Source organism: Balearica regulorum, chromosome 3 (genome assembly GCF_011004875.1).
Source record: "Balearica regulorum gibbericeps isolate bBalReg1 chromosome 3, bBalReg1.pri, whole genome shotgun sequence".
Taxonomy (NCBI): Eukaryota; Metazoa; Chordata; class Aves; order Gruiformes; family Gruidae; genus Balearica; species Balearica regulorum.
Window position 1 is genome coordinate 110,405,011 of NC_046186.1, and position 23,506 is coordinate 110,428,516.

Consider the following 23,506-nt stretch of genomic DNA (forward strand, 5'->3'; position numbering starts at 1 on the left):
CCTGGCTTGTGTCAGAAATAGTGTGGCCAGCAGGACTAGGGAAGTGATTGTCCTCCTGTACTCCAGCACTGATGAGGCTGCAGCTTGAGTACTGTGTTCAGTCTTGGCCACTCACTACCAGAAAGACATTGAGGTGCTGGGGAGTGTCCAGAGAAGGGCGATGAAGCTGGGGAAGGGTCTAGAGCACAAGTCTTATGAGGAGCAGCTGAGGGAACTGGGGTTGTTTAGCCTGGAGAAGAGGCAGCTGAAGGGAGACCTTATCGCTCCCTACGGCTACCTGAAGGGAGGCTGTAGCCAGGTGGGTGTCGATCTCTTCTCCCAAGTAACAAGTGATAGAGCAAGGGGAAATGGCCCCAAGTTGCACCAGGGGAGGTTTATATCAGATGTTAGGAAAAATTTCTTCACTGAAAGGATTGTCAGGCACTGGAGCAGGCTGGCCAGGGAAGGGGTTAGGTCACCATCCCTGGAGGTATTTAAAAGAGGCGTAAATGTGGTGCTTAAACCACATGGTTTAGTGGTTAGACTTGGCAGTGCTAGGTTAACAGTTGGACTTGATGATAAAGGTCTTTTCCAATCTAAATGATTCTATGATTTCTCTTTGCTTCTTTTCCCCCTCCTGAAGACTGCTAGATGGAAAGCACTGGGACTGAAAAAGATTAAACAGATTTAAAACCAAAGCAGTCTGCTTCTCCAATGGACTGTGAGAAAAGTTGCTGATGCATGTTAAATGGTAAATAATAAAATCTAATTGCCATATAAATGTGTGTGGTAATCCATCTCCCACAGAATTGATGCTATGCCAATTACTCTGTGTGAGGGGGATGGTTGCGGTGAAGAGGTGAGGCATTCAAGCACATCAAACGTCCTTCGTTTCTTTCCTGTTCTGACCACTTTTGTACACTGTATACGCCTGAAAAAATAGACAAAAATCTAATGAAGCAGGCATTTTCATGGCATAGTATACTCAGATGTTCCTTCCTACTGATATTCTTCCGAAATAATTTACTCATTCTCTTCTTCAATAGCCAATATATGCTCTTAGCAGAGCTTGTTTTCCAAACAGGGAGGAATTCTCCACATAAAGCTACCAAAAAGCTGAGAGGTTAAATGTTCTCATTTTGAATGTAGGTTTTCAGAGGGAAGCTTTATCTAATATTACCAGCTTCTTGGTCAAGACAATCACCTCCAGACTCTGAGGATACTACATGAAGCAGCTCTTTTGGAAAAAAGGACCACTCAGTCAGAATACTATGAGAATGGTGCACTCATACTCATGGCAGCACATTCTGAAATCAAGTTTAGAACATGCTTCTTGGCCAGGGGAGTGCAAGGATTCAGTGTGATGTATTTATGCTAAATATCCACATTTTTTGTAAGTTTTAAGAGCACACGTTTCCTATATTATCCTTAGCATAACTTTTACTTAGTATTCCAGAAGGGCTTGTAAGAAATTCCACAATCAGCAATGATAATAACCTGCATGCCAAACAGCTGTAGAAACGTAGGCAAATCTATACATTTGTATGTGTACAGGAAACTGAAAAGAGCAAGGGAGAAGCAGCAGAAAGCACAAAGTTTCTCTCACCATGGAGTGATCTGAAAGACTACTGCAGTGTTGTTGACTTGACAGAGCTCAGCACAAACACTAGTGTATTTAATTTTTATTTAATCCAGAAGTACTGGAGTAGATTTTTAATTTTTTCCCTATTTCATAATTTTTGAAATCTGGTTACAGTTTCTGAAGGCTGAGCATTGCCAAAACGATTTTCACAGCCTGGTAGACAGCATACCTCTTTAGAAGCAGTCTGTGACAACTTGCAAAGAACGGAGGATAAAGGAATTTGCATTAGACCAGGTTGTCCAATCTCCTGTTGTTAATCTGCCCGTATGTCTTTGCTACACAGGAAGTCTCAAAGAAGAGCTCTCATTTTTAAGACCCTTATTCTTCTGTCTATACAGTGGCTGCCTTCCCAACACTACCAGGAAGACAACAGCTGCACTTGCCGTTGTCTACTCCAACAGGTCACATTAGGAAGATCTATTTACTGTTGACAGTATTTGGAACTCTGCATTTGGAACAGAACATTATTTCTGCATGAAGAGTTCACAGCCCACTGGCAAGGTCATTAAAATTAGCTCATGCATGTTTATTTGAGAAATTTAAGCATTAATACTTGTTCATTTGTACAAATTTGTGTTTCTATATAAAATATTTTTCTGTGTTTCTTAAAGCTTTGTTTCTTAGTAATAGAAATACGAAGGATCACTGCTGTTGATAGAGACCTTGTAATATAGAGAAGAACTTTTAATACAGCAGCAATAATAATGAGCTCAATATAAAACAACAGGGACAAATATGATGTGAAATTGAAATAATTTCAATTTCCATTGCTGGAACAAGAAATCTTCTTTATGATCAAGACTAATTTAGCTCAGTTTTGCATAGCATGAATAACCTACTTTGACAGGCAAATGAAATATCAATAGATTAAGTGACCATTAAGAATCATCAATGAATATGCCAGGCCACCAGATCAACTGATAATTTAGTTAATTGCATTAAAAGTTTACAAGGATGAATTAATTGCCAAGTGAGTCTTTATGTACATGAAAGAAGTATATGTAAAGTGCATTTGCAAAACCACTGAGGTGATACCAGAATTTAATATGATTACTTTTCTTTCAGAAGTTTCAGACTAGGCTGTTTTCACATTATTGGACAAAGCTGCAAATGAAAAGGCAAATGTATATAGCAAGAGCACCCATATCTCATAAAGGAATAGAGAAAGCCAGAGGCCAGTGAAGAACTACAGAAATAAAACAGACAAGAGATCCAGACAGAACTTCTAAATCCAAGGAAGTTGATTCTGATGTGTGCTCTAATATGATCAGCATTTTTTGAGGATGCAGTGATATAACAGCACAGGAGTAACATAGGATGTACAATGGCCTTGAAAAGTGAAATTTGGGAAGGCCACGTGGAAAAGAGTAAGAGAGTGAGACAAGTTGAAAGTATGCGTATCAGTTCAAAAAAGCAGGTTTTAAAGATGTATGAAATGCTGCTCAACAATAAATGTTGAGTTAGGTAGGATTTTTTTGTGATGTTGATTTCCTTTTTAAAAGAAAATGTATTTAGCCCACTATCAAAATCAGGATGACTGCAGTTCACCCTGGAGCTAGAAAATCTGGAATAGGATGAGATGGATACTGAAGTACTGAGATTACCAACTCCTAGAAAAGTTTGTAACTACTTATCATTAAATCTAAAATAACAGCAGTATTCCTTAGCTTTTCATTTGTGAGAGTGCAATATTTCAACTTCTCATCTTCAATTTATAAACAAATGCTAAAATATTTTAATTTTCTGACGGTCATTCTGAGTGGATTCTTGTAGGTTTTTGTACATTTGGTGTTTAAAGAAAGTCGCTGAAAACTTTGAGGATTAAAATAGTGCCTACATGTGTAGCAGAGAAGCAAAAAGAAGATTAAACCCTAGTAGCTAAGTGGATACAAAGTCATCCTTGAGGATGTTCCTCCTTGAAAGCAGATCATGTGTCTTCCAATATTTATTAAAAAAAAAAATTCTGACAAAACTCTAATTTCCTACATGACAAGAAGAAATTGTGGAGAGGGAAGAGACATTACAGATATTGTAATACCTACAGTCTGAACAAAGGAGATGTCTTTTCTTTGGCAACAGTAAAGAAAAGAGCACAAGTCAAATTCCACTTTCACTTGCATTTCTGTGCCCTGACCAGGCTACTAGGGCCCCTTGAGACCGTAAGAGCACAGCATCAAGTACAGCAAGCAAGAATTCCCCTCCACCCAACGATTTTGGTCTGCGAAGGCCTTGAATTGTAGCCATGCTAACCATCTGAGCTACACTGAAAGCAGGACAGGGAATCTGCTCATGAAATACATGAAAGCAAATTTGCTGCGTAACTGAACGTTGGCAGGCTTAAGCTGCGTTGCCTTTGCTGTTGAGACTCGTTTATCTTCACAGGTTATCTGCTAGAACTGCACCCGAGTACACTTTGCTAATTTTCTCTGCTAGGAAAAAATAACACAGTTCTTGGAATCCAAACACAGAACTATTTTCACTCATTTATTTGTCTCCAATTTATAATTCACCCGTCTAATTAGAGCAATAATTAAGCTGGAGAATTTAATATAAGTATTTCCGCAGGTACCCACTCCAATCCACTGAAATTGTACCAGAGGTTATGCAGGGCGCCCGTGTCTGTAATAACAGACTTTCTATGTTATATAGCCAAATCCTACCCCCAAATGGAAACGTATAGTGGAAATCCTCTCCCATATTTTTATGGCAACTGTCTGCTTTCCCAGACAACTGGCATCCTGTGCAGGCTTTACAACACAATCTGTGTCACATCTTTGTACGAATTCTCTGTGTATTTGCAAAAAAACTGCATATATCGATTTATCTTTCAGGATTAGCTTGGATTTCAGCATCTGAAATCTGGTAACTCTGGTAAATCTGGTAACAGATTCTATATTATCTGTACACATTTATATTTCACCTAATGCTAACCCTGGTTAAACAAAATTATTGACATCACTAGCAGGAAGTAAAATTTGGAATTCGCTTTGTTGTTAGAGCTAAAATAATATAGGACAATGAATTAACCATAGCTGCTTGTATCAGTAAGGTGTATGGAGTGTTTATACCGTAACAGAGATGTATCACCATAAGAAACACTGACATACAATAAAAAGAACAAGCTACAGGAAAGCATTTCAACTGAATACAAAGGAAGAAAAAATAATAATAAAAGGCATTTTTTTTTCTCCTTTTTAGACTGCTGGCTAAAAAGTATCAGCTTGAACTCCTCCCAAAATCCAAAAAATTCTCATGATACATGCTGTGCCATATTCAAGGAAGCTGACGGAGCAAAATATAATAGAATGCATTAAAAAAAATAAAATGAAACATACTACTATGAGAAGACAGATGTTGAGGACCTGGTACGCTAGTCCAATTTGAGAAAGATGCTTACTATAGATTACTGCACTGATTATGTCAGGCTTGTTATTCTTCTACTAGCCACATTTCCTGGGTGGTGAATTACAGAAATCAGAATCTAATACAATTCACCTTCCTCGCTTCAAATCTCAATATGTTTTTCATGCTCTTCAGTTTTTTTCCACTGGAATTCAAGGTTAGAAAATGCAAGAGCTATGGATACAGTTTTACTTCAAAAGGGTAAAGCAAAAGTAGAATTTTCAAAGTGAAGAAAACAAAGGAATGTTGGATTTTATAGGTTATCCTCGCTGATGAGCTTTCTCTGTGAATGCACTATGCAGTGCATTTAGTGAAATAACAGTGCCCTCTAGTGTCTTTATTAAGCACATTGTTGAAACTTTTTTTTTCTTTTCTTAAATAAAGCAACATACCAAAGACCTCATTCAGTTTGAAAAAGATGTAGAATAAAATGACTGTGTTAACTTAGTTATCTGTTCTTAACAGGATTGCTTTTTCTACTCATGTCTAATTAATATACTGGGAAAAAAGCAGATTAAACACATATATATATATGCATATGCATAAGCAGTACTTACTGCAAAAAAATGTGAAAGAGTAAGGTGGATGCTTTCTCTACAGCATCAAAAATAACATTGAAATATTACATTGCCTCAATAAACATCGACTATATTTACAAGAACAAAAAAATGAGAATGAACATGGCACAGATTTCAAATACAATTTTGAGAATGGAGCATGAGCCATCCAAAAAGCTTTAATTTATAAACCAAACATTTCTGATAAAGAGGCTCTTATTGAAGATTATGACATATCAAGATACAGTTTTCACAGTCTGTCTTACAATCTTAATAGCACTTTCAAGTGAAGCAAACATGTAAAATATCACCAAATCCAGAATAATTACTAAGGTCAGCTCATTATCTGTGACTCAGAGGTAGTTAAAAGAAAATCCAGCAAGGAATAAGCTCTTGATGGAATATTAATATCTACTTTGAACATCCTGGCTTTTGAAATATTAAATTTTCTTTTACTGTTATGAAATTTTGGGTTTTCCTAACAAGAACTTTTATAAAGACTGTTAAAATACACTATACTTTTTCATATCACCAGAACATATTTTCTTATGTCTGATTAGGGACACAGTATTTAAAAAGTATACTTATGCATCCTTTCAAAAAGATATTTTCCTCTGATGCAAATTAGCTTTTCAGAAGCTCATCCTTACAACTAATTACTATTACTTATTTTAAAATATACATGTGTATCAGTTTGGTTTATAAAAATGGATCTTCAGAATCTAGCTGTACCTGTAAAATGTAGGGTTAGACCTAGAAAACAAAGTTTATCCCACTCTGCAATTGAAATTACAACACATTACATATTTAGATGAGTATATGTTTATGATTCAATACATCTGGCAACTTGTATTTATAACCGATTCATTGGAGGAATGCCACATATGATTGCTTTACTTACAAGATATTTTATGATATCAAAATACTGCATTGTATTTATTTTCCCAACAAAATGTAGGTTTTATGTGGAATACTGAACAGTGGGGGACAGGTCAAAATGTTCCCCAATTCTCTAATATAGAGATCATCAGTTCTGCAAAGCCTTTGTAGTCATACTGCAACGCTTGGGCTGTGGTTTCTGCATGCCACTTACATGACTTACATTCATGTAAAAATCAAGCCTTTTTCATAGACATTTTAGAACTCCTTTAGTCCCCCAATTATGTTTTGGTATATATGGGCCACCCTGCGTTCTTACCATTTTCTACATTGTTTTTTTTTTTCTCCTGTGGAATTTTCACACATTTGAAGCTGTACCTAACGTTGGCAGAACTACTAAAAAACTGGCAGTGTCAGGCTAACATAAGGATGTCATCTCTTGTGATCATATTAGTTATTATCAAATAAAACATTTTATATGGTATTACAAAGTTATACTGTACTTTACATACATGATTTATTCAGGTTATCATTCCATAATGACCTTCACTGTAGGTTATACAGGAATTACTGTACTTACTTTTGAGATCTAAATTTCTGGCTCCCGCTGTGCTCTGTGTTGTGATTTTAGTGTCAATCTTACAGTGTGGAGATTGTTGGTATCCTTGATATCATCACATTATGCCACTGGTTGTCATTCAGAGGTTTATTAGAACTTCCTTTGATGAGATTTGCACCATTTCCCAAGTCAAACACATAGTGTAAATACCTAGGAAAAGAGAAAAAAATTGGAAAAAGTTTCCTTTTTCTTTACATAGCAAGGGAGCACTAATTAATGTTGACTATTTCCTGTTTCCTTGTACTCCTCAGTAGTGCTGGTACAAGTGGAAGACAACAATGAATGCCAGATGGGGAAGCAACCTTAACTCAGAGAAATCACCATTCATTTAGATGAGCTGAGATGCAGTCCCAAGTTTCTGGAAAGTAAGGAGCACTCCGTGTACCAACACACGCATACACACGTAGAGAGAGAACCAGAGGAAGGCTACAAACTAGTACTTCTCTGTGGTAAACACTATAGCAGTTATACCTATTATTTACTTTCATATTTTTCAGGCATCCTAGCTTCACCTGAAGAAAAAAGTCACACGTAAAGCATATGAAGTTTAACATGAAAAAATATTCATCAATCATTTATGTTCAGGTCAAATAAAGATTTGTATCCTAAGCTTTCCCTTGTATTTCTCCTGTGCATACATTTTGAATAGACTGGTTTTGTCATTATGCTAATCCATACATACCCTTTTACTAATTCAACCACAATGAAATCATTTCCATCGCCACTGTTATAAAGTATCAATCCATCCCAGAGAGGTTGTTTTGAACTGGAAAAAAAGGTGCATAGATTGTATATGCTTGTAGCGTGGCCAATGCAACATAACTTGCTTTTGTTTTAAAGGTTACAGGGTCTGCTATGATGTTCCTGAACCCAAATCTTGCATTTAGCTCACAGTATCGATGTCTCCGTTTTACATAAGTCAATGTACGCCATGCCATTAAATGTAGACTCTGTAGATGCCCAATGAAATTAGAAGGCACAGAAGACAGGTAGCGCCGTTCTGTTATTATTCCTGTTTCTATGTTGTGGAATTCCAGTCGTGTGTGGATCACCAGCCATTTGACCTTTAAATGGTAACAAGAAAACACATGTTAGCATCTGAAAAGGGAGGTCAAAAAGCCATCATGTGGATTAAGTATCTATCTATCTGCCTCGATTTCACACTTTTCAGAACGTGCAAGGCCAGTTCCTGGCTCCAAAGAAGATTCTTATCCAAACTACTGGTAAACATCTGGCAGCCTTTCACTGAGCTCAGTATCTTTGGATAAGGCCAACAGCAAAGATTTCTAAACTAAAGCACAATACCACATTATATCAAACTGCCAACAAATACCTCACTTTGGTTACACTTAAGCAGACGTGGTTTTATTATAAGCAAGTGCAATTAATTAACACAACATGGAGAACACAAAGGCAAATCTTAGAGCTAAAACTACAATGCTAGAACTTCATGGAAGAAATGCGTAACAGTTTGGGGGATATTACTTCATGTGTTTTGCCTTAGGTACATTAATGACTGGCCCTGCTGCGAAGGTAGACAGAATCTTCCTTGAAAGCCACTAGTTTTGTACCACAGGGATAAACCATGGGAGAAGGGGGCAGAGCCCAAGAGATGGCCGAAGCAGAAAGCCTACAGCAAGGGTGTATGACAGTGTCCTGTAATCCTGAAAATAGCAAGGGATTTGCTTACATCAGAAAGGTGGCCAAAACCAAGCCTCACAGCTACCTTTGAGCCTGTCTTTGTCATGCAAGGACTCCTTGCACAGCAAAAAGCCTGAAATTTGCTGACTGTAGAGCTAATCTGAAGGATCACACTGCCAGGGTACACCGTGTACAGGCAGGGTAAGTTTTTAAGCTAGTTATTAAATACCTTACCCAGCACATCAAAATTGTGTCCACTGAAGAGTTCCCTTTCTAACAGACCTTGGATTTTTTTTTTCCCCCCATGCTTATTTTAAAGAAGTAGGGCAGTACTATCACGAGGCTGATTCATGGTCACGTTGTGTGGGTATGATGATAAAACAGCTTTTTATCAGTAAGAAATTTTTACCACTTAATCTACACCTTCTGCAAAACCATGGACTAGACCTTCCCAGTTCCTTAGATGTTTCGTGTGTCTCAGAGTACAAGAGGGTGAACAGCAGACTGAGCCAAGCTGGAATAAATACTAGGGTAAAACTGATCTGTAACACAGGTTCCCACAGTTGCAGTGCAAAGGTGTTGACAGGCCGAGTTCCCTCTGTCCTTCCCTTAACGTACTATTCCAAGAGGAACAGCGTGAGCTCTGACCCAGGCTGATCATGCTTAGCGGTGGTGCAGAAAGCCCTGAGGCAGCCTTAGACAGCTGTACCCTTCATAGGTTTTATAAGCAAGCGTCTGTGTATGCGTGTGCGGACAGGGAAAGGATAAGGGCAAGATGAACGTAGGTATTTGGGCTTTGCTCAAGGAGATGGACTCACAAACAGGGCAAGTCACAGCACTAAGATGCAAATACAAGGTATCAGTGAAGTTACAGTGAAAAAAGGTCTGCGAGCTTAATAAAATTAAAAAAAATTGCTCTAAATAATTTATGATAAATATTTACCAGCAGCTTACTTAGCTTCAGGATCATTCTGATCTAACTCTACTGATGTCATTGAACACCATCAGCATCTGGGATCTGCAGTCCATACAGGCTGAGCTCTGTAAGAGGCACCTTAATCCCCAAGGACAGCCTTCTTGATATTCTTGTTTCTAAAGATAATTTCTGAAGGTACCACCTCTCCTGATGTATTAGCAAAGGCGGGTTCTTCCTTGCAGTAATGAGTCAGGGAGCTGTCTTGAAAAATGTCAAATCTGTAACTTTCTGCAAGGCCAAGAGCTGTATATTGGATCACAGCCAGAGAGCTGAAGATCATGTTTTAGAGGAGGAACATTATGTATTCCAGTCTTATATCACTTCAGATGGCATTGCATAAATGTCATGGCAAAAATCCACTAAGCCTTGGCCTGTAGCACAGTATCCTCACTACATTCACTACCTTAAATGTATTTCTTTCTTAAGCATGGTAATAAAAAAAATTCCAGAATCTGGGCTCACATCCCAAATCTCCCTCTAACATTTCAGTTGTACAAGCACGCTAACAGGACTTGAGACTTCACATATATGCTCCATAGTATTCGCAACTGCAGCAATGAAGAGGAGAACAGTGCAGTTTGTGCTTACAAGGTTAGGGGTTTTGGTCTGTTGGGTTTGGGTTTTTGTTTGGCTTTTTTGTTTTGTTTTTTTTAACTTGTCAGGTTGGTGCATGGAATGTATTACCTGCTGCAATGCAATAGGACATACAAAAGGCAAGTGAATTTCTGTTCATATCCATAAGCTAGCTATCCTTTCCATTATCCAACTTTAGTGACCTCCTTCAGATTCCACTTATTTTCTATACATTTCCAGAAAACAAAGTGCATTGGGGCTGCAAGTATTTAAACTCTTCTATGATGAGTAAAATTTTTAAAAACCCCTGTATGACTTCCAATGAAAGCTAGTTATGATTCTGAAAGGTATTATTTATCCATGCTGAAATTATGCATTCGTCAAAGATAACTAGCTCAGTACATGGATGAACAGGTGATATTTTATAACCTGTAAAAATGGAAGTGAGGCTGAATTACTTAATGGCTTCTGCTCCAGCTTAAGCTTTCTGGATCTGATAGGGTTTTTTCATATGTGACATAGGAAATGGAATCAAAAAAAAAAAAAAGGAAAAAACATTGTGTGGCCAGGGGAAGCTGGGAATTTTAGGGAAAAAAGTCCTATTTTTTCCTTGTGCTCCCATAAGATTATAATACCCTTTCACATGAAATAACGACAGGGTTTAATTTTAACCACATTTCTGATTATTGGGAACATCTGAAGAAAATTCTAAGCATGTTTAGACCCATCTGATATGGCAACTCTTCCACTACCCCTTCAGGAATTCAAAGCTACTACACATTAAATTGCATTGTGTACATTTGAATCTTTCTACCAGATTGGAGTGAACACTTAAGCTCTTGAAAGCTTTGGCAACACACAGCACTACATGCAATGAAGATTTTCTGTGTAAGAAATGTAAATATTCATGGGACTAACAGCAGCTATCAGACTTTCAAGTTCTCTCTAGCCTCTTCTCTCATGCCAGTTTCTCTCCTCACTGACAGAGGGGAGGCACAGATGTGCCACACAGCTGCCTGCAGGGAGTTTAGGAAGACTTTTTCCCTTCAGAATACTAGGATGACTTTCTCCCCTTGGATGAAGAACATTAAGCATCGTGGATTACGCAAATGTAAGCAACTTCCAGCTTCATGAACTGAGAGGGACTTTGAGTCAACTGGCCAGCATCTGATACAGGTACTAGCACGTGGAAAAGACACAAGTGTTGCACTGAAGTCGCATGATTCTGAGGCAACTGAAAAGACTCACTGGCTTGAACAGCTAGAATAGAGTAGTTCAGTTGGAAGGAACCTACAGCGATCATCTAGTCCAACTGCCTGACCACTTCAGGGCTGACCAAAAGTTAAAGCATGTTCTTAAGGGCATTGTCCAAATGCCTCTTAAACCTGACAGGCTTGGGCATCAACCGCCTCTCTAAGGAAGCCCGTTAGTGGTGTCTCAGCTATTTGCTGAGACCATTGGTATTTAATAGTAACTGCAGCTATCCGCAATTGGCGAGTGATTACAAGAACTTACAGTCCTGTGTTCTTTACTTATTACTTCACTTGACTAGACTATATATGATAGAAACCTCCTGTTTTCATCTTAATCCTTCACACATATTTTGAACTTTCTGAAAGCTGTGCTGAGCAGCTGGAATGAACCCAAAGGTGAAAAACAGTACTTCTTGGTGGTTTGTAATCTGGAGTATTTGTAAATAAAAAATCTGCCATGAGGAGCCCACGAAATCTGCATTTGGTTTTAGAGGCTATATTTTATTCAGAGCTAAAACAGCTTCCTCTAAATAGAAAATGTCCCCAAAGTAGCCTTATTATCTGAGTTGCCCAGTTGAAGCAATAAGATGTTATTTTTCAGTATAGTTTCCTCCAGTACCATATATTTATTTCACAAAGAAAATAATTGGTTTAGGCCATCTGCTTTCTTGGGAGAATGACCCAAAGCATCATCACATACACAGACTAAATTTTTGCTTCACCTCTGGAAGATCTATTGGTAATTTCTGATTCTAGAAAAGTGTGGTTTGCAGCTATATGAATACATAGCAATTATTTTCTACCAGTGTCATGGTCTTCAGTGTTCTGCTGAGGTGAAGAAAGACTACTGAAGAAAGTGCTTTCCTTTTAAAAAAACCCATTAAAACTGTTACCATTTTAACAAGCTTAAAGCAAATGACAAAAGCTATTTAATGCTACATGAAAACAAAGGAACATACTAAATTGCTAACACAAATCAGGCACATTTATTGTGCAAGGAATCGGGGCCAGAAGCCAGGTCTGTTGCTATTAACAACGCTTATCTTCAACAGAGCAAATCTAAGTCTTCTCTATCATCATTTCTGGAAACATATACACAGGAGTGTATTTCTAATGTTTGCTAGCATTCATGCCATGTTTTTTCTCCCATCTCAACCACTATTTTAGTATTTGAGAAAACCTGTTGCCTAACGTTTAATTATTGAGGACAGCTGATGCAAGATTTAAAAACACAAATAGAATATCCTTCAAACATTTATGAAGTTCTTTCTTACAGCAATGGCTTAGAGTTTAACCTTAATATAAATTCAGTGTGTTGCCAAAAGCATTTTACTTGCCTTCTCATTAGTGATGTATCTAATGACTTCTCTCCAATTACTGTATAAAAACATTCATTTAAGTCAGCATGGAGGTTTTCATTAATTTCAACAGCAATGTTAGGCTAACATTAACATCAAGTGTAATAATGCACTCATAGTAGCAATATTTCAAAATGTATAATGTGGATTTTTGATCTTACCCAAGAAAAGAAAAAAGTATCTCTTGCTTCAGATAAAGGCATTTCACTTCTGCCATTTTTTTGCTTTGTGTTCCCCCCCCAGTAACACAGAGTCACAACGTCACACTACCTGTCATGGCCTGCTGGTCATCCACCATTAACTTTAAACTTTTTCCTCGCCGAAACCACACGCACTGTGTGCCACTCATTATCATTGAGGTTATAGCCAGCAAAAAAGGGTTTCTGGACCTTTGCCTGTAGGATATGCCAAACAGTCATTATGCAATCTTTAAATCAGTTTACATGTGAACCTCACAGAGAAAGAGAGAGACAGAGAGACAGAGAGACTGGCTGGGCAAATGTGTAAAAGTCACATCAAGCAAGAAAATTACAAAGTATAAGCACACCTCAAAATTTAGAGCTATTCTGTTAAAACACTTTCTCCTGTATATTTAACTATACAAATGTAGTGTATATGCACATTTAATGAACCAGGTTGTCATAAATAGGCACAGTCAACATGGATTTAGTTATGCATTTTCCAGCCATTGGCAAGCCATTAAGAAATGAGATTACTGCAGCCAGAACTTCAGCATGTGTTTACAAGACTGGATTTTTGTTCCTTCATTAAAAATAGTTTTGGCGGAAAGGTACAAGTGGTAAATGTTGTGCATGTGTGGTATATTTTTCTTAATCTATGTCAACCTTCTCAAGCCTATGTCTGTTTATTAGGACCTCTCAGAAGATCATCTATTACCTTAAAATCCAGATGACTCGTTAATATCAGATCCAGTACCTTCTGACGTTAGCAGACCTCCAACCACGCATTCCTTTTTCGTTTCATGGATACCTTTTTTGTATTCTGCTATTTTTGTGCACAGTACAACAAACACTTTTGAAGCAAATACAATCCTACTTATAGCACAATGTACTTGTAATAACTGAAGTATTTGCAAATCTAGGAAACAGGATATCTTTAATACTTAGGAAAAAAATATCTCAGAAGAGAATGATTATGGAAATTTTCCCTTGCACTGTTGCCCAAGATGAGAAAGAGAGAAAAAAAACCTGACTATGAACTATCATTGACATGAGTAGGTGATTGATCGAGCGCTGAACCAATCAATCAAAACTTCTGTGCTCAAACCTGACTTATTGCACCTATGTGGTGACTAGCCAAAAGGTAAAGCTAATTTGCAACTAACAAATTATGTTCTTGCAAGATAGAGACTTCCCTGGCCTGTTTTTCAGTTCCTGTGGCATAATAAATGCTGCTGACAACTCAAAGAGTTTATAATAAAGTAACACTTGACATGAAAATATGAGGGTTATACTGAGTCAGACCATTACTCTGCTACATCTTTCCAGGTGACTACATCCCATGTTTCAGCCTTCTTTTAAACAAGGATATACCACTGCCTCTGAAACTCTCTCACTTTTTTTTTTTTTTTTTATTCTTTTCCACCCAGTGCAGGCTAACTCTGATGGAAGAGGTCTATTAATAAATGGGTAGTATATGACATTATCTAAAATCAAAACCTCTCTGACTTCAGGACATGCACAGACACTAATAGCTTGATGTAGCTGTTCAGCATATTGGACAGTTTTCATCTCAGACTTTTTCCATTTTCTATCAGCATGTTTTTAATTGCTGCTGGTTGATTGCCCTGCTTTATATGCAATCTTTGTTATTTTGAGCATGACAAGAGATTTCAGGAATAAAAATACTAGCTACAGCAAAGGCAGTGAGATTCTGATAACATTCACGTGCTTTCCCTATACCTCTGTGTTGACACTGGGCTAAGAAAGATGTGCACACCCAGCAGAAAGAGATGTCTATGTAGTCACTGATGTCAGCTACCTCAATTGTTCTGTTCCTTATGGGTTTACTCTCTCTGACAAGAGAAAGACCAGTTTGGCATAAAGCTTAAGTGAATAATGTTCTCTTTGGATACGGTGATATAGATGCAGCGAATAATGCTATTTAAGCGATTTCTATTATTCTGTATTTTATTGGGGGCTTCAATGGAAGCAATTTCTAATTAGATTTGGGAGACAAGGGATGGATTTACAAAAAATGCTTAAATGATGAGTAAAAATCTTAGTGAGAATCAATAGGCCTGCCTAGAAATACATCACTTACTATTATTTTAAACATGCTAGCCCTTCTTCATTTGTTAATCCAACTACAAAGTTTTTTTAATAATTTTTAAGTAGTTGAACTACTTAGTCTCCCTTATCTCACAACAGATCTCTAAAATACCTAAAAGCATATGCAATTTTTATTTGTTCTCACATTAACAACCCTCTGTAGTGTCCCATTCATGCAAAGGTACCTCAGTGTATATAAATATCAAATCTAACTTGGCTGGTCAATTCACACAGGCAAATATGTTTAATATCTTTTAATGGTTAGGGACTTGTAAACTCCTCCTGTTGTAAAATTAAATGTATGTTTTCCTATGTATCAGTCTACTTCCTTTGCAAGAGTACTCTGAGTAAAAAAAACTCAGGTCAGAATTACCTGTGAGCTGCCTTCCTTTGCAGTGCATGCAATCCAAAACTCGATTAAGGGAAACTATGGTGAAAGGGCTACAAAAGGGATGAACCCAGGTATACCACACTATGGAACAACGCACTGAAAGCAGTCCTGGTCTTGCAGAAACTAGCTATCTTCCATGGGAAAGAGGCTTTTCTTTCCTGGAGCCAAATTCTAACAGAGAAGAGAGATTTTTGCTTTGTCATAGAGAGTGCAAGGAACTACAAAATGGCAAGACCCGGTGCCCAGGTGTTGTGTATGTACCTGTCACATTGTGTTGCATCTCTGCGAAGCAGTGTAGTTTTTTATGGCAGCTAGAGAGGTGGATGGGGAAGGATGGACACACGCCATTCCTGCAGAGAATGTAGCGCTCAGGCTGCTTCCTGCCCAAGAACATGCTTTTGCATATAAAAGTAGTAAATGTGCTTGTGAGTGGATTTAGAACAAAATTTTCTAAATGCTTAAACACCAAAACATGTGGTCCTTGATGCTACACAAGCGTGTAAGGACTGCGGAAGGAAACTCCTAACATGTCTTCTTAAATGGCATTGACCAACCTCAAACATAGTTTATATTAGTACTTTCCTCACTGACTTTCAAATATATTGACCCGAAATTAATTTAAACATCATATTATTGAGATCATAACAATTCAGACTCTTTCTGTCCCGGTTTATGGTGCTGTAGTTTATAGTGAATCTACCATAAATCTCAATCTACTAAATCATTCGCTCTTCGGTCTTATTCTGACCTCACAATGACCTGATTCCACTTCATTTAAATCACACCAGCAGAAAGTGCTGTTGTATTTAAATAAGAATTGGCATATTGCCACTTTTGGGGGGTTGGCGCTTTTTTACCCTCTTTTCTTTAAAAACATTAAATATCTCCCATGAGAAGAAAAGCAAGAGCCCTAATTTTTAAAAAAGAAAGTAAAAAATAGGATTTTTTTGATATTTTCTATGGACTGATAGCACCCTTTCAACCCTACGTCCCTCCACTCCTATTTCCCATGCCATCCTTCCCCTGGAACTCATTTTTCCTTTTCTAGATGGGACACAGCTAATTTGCTTCATGTATCCAGCACTTGCTCTCTTTCTGAACTACTGATTCTCTCAGACACTAATACCTCGATCATAAACCTTTCCTTTCAGAGACAGGCTGTAACCTGCAAAAATAAACTAAGTATCTCCTCTTGCTTAAGTACGAAATTTATCATCAATGTCTATATTCAGCTCTTTTCCCATTTTAAAGGTTTAAATAACTACTAGATTTTATGCATCCCTAGTGTGAATGGATAGTACCAAATAAAAAAGTATAGGCACTTTTATGGCTCCCACAATTTGCTCATAGTCCATCATGCCAGTAAAATCTGCACATCCATTTAAAAGCAGGTAATTACTTGTACAACCATCTTTTTACATGGGAAAAAACAGACTGTGCAGCCAGCTGATAGAGGTACAAATCTTGATGATGCAATTCATTATGAACTATGACATATAAATGTAAAGCCCCAAGCATCCTAAGTTATACCTTTATTTAGGCACCCAAAGTTGAGCTTACATTGTTTTCAGTACCTCAGCTAGAACCTAACTGCCTTGGTCTTTTTTAAAGTCAAAGGAAAAAAGTATGAACCTCTAAAAGAAAAATCTCATTTTCAGTTTGCTGAATATTCTAAATGTTCTCTGGAGATTCCTATCCTCTTTACTATCTTGTGAGGAGCCTGTTCAGCCTAATCCAAGCACTGAAAATTTGCTGAATTCAAATGACCCTGTTAACCAATGGTAACACGCATACTTACTTTTTCTCTTATAGATATCTATCCTGTTGTACTTAAACTGGGAGATTTTTTTAACCAACTATATGAACAGAACGTCATAAAAACAAACTGGTCGCTTTGAAATGAGATACTAGCTTTTGGTATTGTACCAAAACACATTCAAAACTAGTGTCTGAACCAAACACAGGAATTATTACTGGCTCTTACAATGCCATCCACCGCCAAGGCTCATACCAAAATGCCACCCAGGCTTGCTCAGAGCATTCAATTCTGTGATCAAAAGTAAGTATCAAAAATGAAGTATTGAAAGACAAAGTAAATAGAGGCTAGTAAGGGAGACTGGATGGTTCAGTGAATGTTATGCTAACCTATGGAACCCAAGTTAGTTACAGGCAAACCACTACTATCTATTTATTGATCATATAAGACATGTCAGCGGTTTCAGCCTAGTTTGCTAACAGATAACTATGCATACTGCAGCAATCAGTATCAGGTGGCATTTCCCATTTGAAATTAGAGAGAATCAGTAGACAAAAGGACAAAACCCTGAGATCGCTCCAGTTAACAGAGAGTATTACTCTGAGGTCAAGGATGCCAGGATTTCAGATGGAGTCTTACGGCTAGATAGCAAGCTGAATTATAAAGACATCCGAGTGGCTCTGAGAGACACCTAAGAGTGTATACCTGTAAATACCTGATGCAGAACCAGACAACTCTGTGCCATCTCATTTATCCTGCTTTCTAGAGTAAATCTAGCATGCCTGTAATCTAGGCTTCTGTTCCAGCAAGCACTCAGTCTCACAGCCACTGTGCAAACCTTGTGAGGCATCTATATTATACACCAGTCTGCAGCACAAAACATTCAGAAAAGATTCCTCCAGAACTAGATGCAGAAACACAAGATGACCAGGGGAAAGCATCTCGATCTTCATTATCCTTCCTATGGTGGTTGGCTGCAGAAACAATTCTGGTCTTCCAAATCACTCATTTGCAAACTTGAACTTAAATTTCAATTATTGTAGTGAATCAACTGTGTTTTGAATGACTGCATCTGCATCATCCTGAAATTCCCTGACTATGCATGTTTCTTGTCTTTTAAAGATCAGCAATGAGTATCAGTTTATCATTTAAAGCTAATTGATAAATTAACTTGAGAAAGTCTTATTGCGGGTAATATAAATTTTGTCAACTGTATTTTCTTCCTAACAGACTCATACAGAAAATTCCACAAGAACAGCACATTCACTGAATCGTATCAAGCAAAACATATCAATCTGCACTACTAGATCAAAATGTTCCCCCACAATAGATTTATTATAGACAAAATTACTTTTGGCAATTTGGGTAAACTATTTGCAGTTTAGGGTATTTTTATTACTTAAAACAAAACCTGACATTTTGGAAATTAAAATGAAGGAGATTAGAGTTGCTAATATCATTCATTAGCCTTCATTTCATCTGTAGAATAGATTTGCTCATACTATTTTAAGCAACAGAAAAATAATATTAAATTTGTTCCTGTACATGCACTCATATAGAAATGCAGAAAGCTAAACAAGGTACTTCTGAAAATTCTACTGGCTTCCTCTGCATGACCAAACTAAAGAGACTGCATTGAATATTGATCTAGTTCACCAGTAAGGAAAACCATCTTACATAGTGAATGCACTGGGGAAGAAAAATCCATAGAAGGATGTAAAAAACAACCAATACAGGAATCAAGCACCATACGCAGGTCTGAGGACACAAAGTTTTCTATACTCATTTGCCTGTTTCTTTTCTCTTGTTTCTATGAACTTGCTTCCCTTGCCCATAGCCTGAGCTGCTCAGTATTACCCCTCTCCCAACATTGCCTTCCTTTTGCCTTAAGCAAGCTATTTAATTTGGGGTGTGATAGCACACATACTCATCCATTAACTTCCTTAAAGCTGTGAGATGTTAACTGTTGGCGTATCTAAATAGAGCCAGTGGATCAAGGTGGGTGGGCTGAACATAGACAGATCTATTGGACTAAATTAAATCTAAGGATTCTTGGTGTCTGCCCAGAAAGGTGCTGATGATAAACCACCGTCTTGTGAAAGCCTGTTCTCTACAAACAGAATGAGGATCACTACTGAATTTCACAAAGATGGAGAAAGAAAGAAACATCAAAAAGCAGTAAACTTTTGAGTTGCAAGTCTTGGCCTCTAGACTTTCCTGCCACATCAAAGTATATGTAGAACACATACACATGCTCGCAAAATTGGGAAGCGTGCTTTTCTGGTTAATATTTGGGTTGAACCATATTTCTTGAAAACAATGGGTTTGAAATGGCAGTAATAACTGTACATGAACTCAGAGTACATGAGAGGATAAAACTGATTTTGTTATTGCATTATGAAATGTCTAACCCAGCTAGAGATATTTCTCAACACATTACTTAAAACATTTATTGTTAGGAATCAGCTGCATTTTAATTTATTTTTGTAAGTCATATATCTAAGGAAGTGAAACACAAACAGCCCTAAGGACATGTAATTTTTCTTCTTGGAAATAATGAAAGAAAAGTATCTTTTAAAAGCTAAAACCAGAAGTCAGCTAGATCCCTGTATTTTTAATAAGAGTGCAGTTTCTCTTTTGTAGTGTTTTCTAAGGATCATGACTATCACAAAATGTGCTAAAGGTACTAAAGGTTTTATGAATCTACCCCAAGGCCCTGAAGTAAAGCACAGCAAAGTCAATGAGCTTGAAACACACGGTTGTTGCTTTTTCGGCTCACTGCCGAACATTTCCAGGCAAATTTTCAGAAATTATGTTGAACTTGACAATTGACTTTGCTGTAGGTAAGGTGAGCGTAAACTTTCAATACATGGCAGTTCTATGCTAATTTGAGGCAAGATTCAGTGCAAAATTATTTACTTTGTATTTACTGCAGGTAAAAAAAGGTGCACTTGCAAAGACCGTGCATCATTACAAACACACCGTAAGGTCATATCCTGCCTTGAATCATGATAAATTTTTTAAAGTGTGCCCAGTACCTAGGACTCTGAATTGGGATTCAGCAGATTCACTTCCACAAACCACTTGTGTGACTTATAGTAAATATTAACTTGTTTTTACCTTAGTTTGACATGGCTGATATAATGAAAAATTCCAAGAAATTTAAGCTGAATATGTTTAAGTATTTTTTTTTAGTAAGTATGGTGCACTTAACACACTTTCAAGTCAACATCTTTGATTTCATTCTACCTAAGTTGCTGCAGTACATGGGCTGTGTCACTGCAGCAACTCACCTAGACACACACTGACACTGAATAATACAGGGAAAAAAACTTCAAAACAATTTGGCTTGATAATTGAAATTGATTGATTGCTCATTTTTTAAAGGATAATCCACTATAGGCTAAAGTATTGCACAAGGAAAGGAAGAATAAAATGGGAAATTTAATTCATTTACAATACTGGAATTTTCCCATGCAGAATGCTTATATTACAGACAACTTATACTGAAAATTTGTTTCCATGAAAAATTCCTTTTAACTTCTATGTAACAAAAGCTTTGTAAAACTGGTAGAGAAAAGAATGGCTAATTCATTTGGAGTTATTAGTATGTGCTTTTTTTCCTCCTATAACAGGAATAGGATTGAAAATCATAAGAACTGACTTGGCAACTCCCGTGTAAAATAGTACCAAGACACGCATGAAACCCCAATTTTAAGCAAAGTAAATATTAATTGTTCTGTTATTACTTTAATGACATCTAGGATGTCCAATACTCATTAATTCTGTGTGAATTCAGAGTTCTGTCAATAGTACTGGTTTGTGAGATGTGGTCTTAAACTAAGGGGGAAAAAAGTGATCCCAAGATGAGTTCAAGTTCATTTCCTGCTTTCCCAAGAAGAGTTAGGTTTTTACCTCAACAGACTCATTTTTCTTGTCTTGACTACCCAAACCAAAAGTCCTAAACCCTACAAAACACAAAGGCAGAAACACATGCATTCCCTGTCCTGGCTTTCCAGAAACAGCGAGAATATTCCTGTAAGCTTTCAAAGAAATGGAGAGTGATGCAGCCGGCAATCCCCTTTTCCTTAGACATCATCACTACAAGTTATTATTCAAATACAGTGCCTCAGCTTCCAGAAGAGCTTTGCTGTCTCCTCTGAACCCAAAAGAGTCGGAGGAATTCTGACTTGGAAGAAGGACTTCACCATGTGACAGTTGGCTAAATAACTTTGATAATCTGGACTTTAATTGCCGACCTGCAAATGGCTGTCAATCAGCTAACAAATACAAAGAGGACTGAGACACACAGCTGCTATGGGGAGCCAGTGTGTAGTCAACTATAGCAGATCTCTAAGTGTACCCTGATGGTGCAGACACCCTTTTATGAGTCTGAAGAACCTGTGCTACTGTTTTCTACTGCTAAGCCTGCCCTCTTTATTTCCACTTAAACTCAGTGAAGGAAAAATAACCTAACTTTCAGTGATTTTTGCAGAAAATGTTGGTATACACTCCAATTTTTTTTTTTTTTTCTCCCTGAGAGAATTGAAATAATTGTTTTACTTTGGTTAGATTACAAATGACAACTGGAAAGAAGCAGAAACAGCTTTGATCACACATTAGCCTTTCTGACTTTGATATTGACTGTGCCCATTTATATCAAACCATGGCTGTCAAAACTCTGAAGTACATTTAAAAATACAAGTAAGCACAACTTAAGTACGCTTCTCCATAATTTACCTTTTTATAAAAAACATTACCTTTATATTTAGGCAAAAATGAACATAACAGAAAAAAACCACTTAAATATTTCATTTTACCCTTATATCTTGCACATTGTACTTAAGAATAAGCAGATTGGTAACTACTTGGCACAGAAAGGAAAAGAATTTGGACTGTGACTTTATTTTAAGAATAAGCTCCTCTGAATTTACAGGTGTCTTCATCCCAAGGCATGCTATTATAAAATATGTAACAACTACACCTCACATTCATATCCTTTCTTTTTAAAAAAAAACAAACACTGAATTATACCATTTTGCCTAGTTAAGGGTAAAGAGAATAATGTTTAAAGATTTGTGATTGTTGATTATTATTTAAATGTTTTAAAATATATTTATATTCATCATGGATAGAAAAGCACAATTTCTTGACACTGCTTATTCTTGGATGCTTCTACGTAGACAGGAGTCAGGCAAAGAGTGCTAAAACAGACATTTCAGATTATATTCAGATTACAAACAGATGAATACAAAGGGTGAACCCTGTTCTACAAACTGACTTTCATGGGTATGAGATTGGTCTCTGATTTCTTCTGACTTACACAACAGATGACGTGCTTATTTTCCTGCATATTCCTAAACTATTTCACAAAATAATGGCAAACCCACACTTTTCCTGATTTGTATATTTCTTCATCACTGTGTCACGTTGTTCTTGCTCCAAATTTATCCTTGTAAAGTGTCGTCACTACAGTGTAATAGTTCATGATTATTTTAGACCTTTTCAACTTCTGAAGAACCACCAGTTCAGCTGCACCAGATTTCACCCAGAATTTAAGATTCCTGACATTGTCAATGACATGGGCCATAGGGCAGAGCACTTAGCCTATTAACAGTAGCAGGCTCATATAAAGAGAATTTGTATCTTAAGATTTCAATGCTCCAGTACTATTAAAAAGGGTGAACAATACACATTAACAGTTATTTCAATCTTATAAAGAAAATTTCTTTTCAAGGAAAAAGTCCCTGAATTTTTCGGGCTGAAATTGTAGACAATATTGTAAATGTTCTTTAAATCTTTCTTTTGATTTTGTTAGATCTGGTATTCCTTATCTGCAAGAAACCAATCTGAATACTGATTATCAAGGAATCTATAAAAATTTCCTTATAAAAATAACATTTTTTCAGACATACATTTTCAGCATTCCTGAGCCTAAAATAAGATTTTAAAAAATGACTACATACTCATTCCAATAAAGATTTTGTTGGGAATAAATGTACTCAACTGTCTTAGATACCATGTATGTTTGAGACAGTTTGCATAAGTTTAATATGGCATTTTATTAAAAGTGAATTTTCAGCAACTCTTCCAGCTTATTCATGTGATTCCTTACCCAGAAGACCAACGTGTGTTTCTTTTCTGCAAATAAGGCCTTTTTTTGCATTCTGCATCAAAACTTTTTGCACT

General features: G+C 37.0%; 1 protein-coding gene across 1 annotated transcript in view; it reads right to left on the reverse strand.

Annotated features, from left to right (window-relative positions):
* The window catches only part of NRXN1 (neurexin 1), a 733,713-nt gene that overhangs the window by 372,522 nt on the left and 337,685 nt on the right, over window positions 1–23,506 (reverse strand). Inside the window, 12 exon segments of the mRNA XM_075749468.1 lie at window positions 7,040–7,102; window positions 7,105–7,125; window positions 7,128–7,228; window positions 7,761–7,825; window positions 7,827–7,865; window positions 7,867–7,978; window positions 7,980–8,025; window positions 8,028–8,124; window positions 8,126–8,142; window positions 13,150–13,201; window positions 13,203–13,253; window positions 13,255–13,274. Of these exon segments, the coding sequence (XP_075605583.1) occupies window positions 7,040–7,102; window positions 7,105–7,125; window positions 7,128–7,228; window positions 7,761–7,825; window positions 7,827–7,865; window positions 7,867–7,978; window positions 7,980–8,025; window positions 8,028–8,124; window positions 8,126–8,142; window positions 13,150–13,201; window positions 13,203–13,253; window positions 13,255–13,274 (684 nt within the window).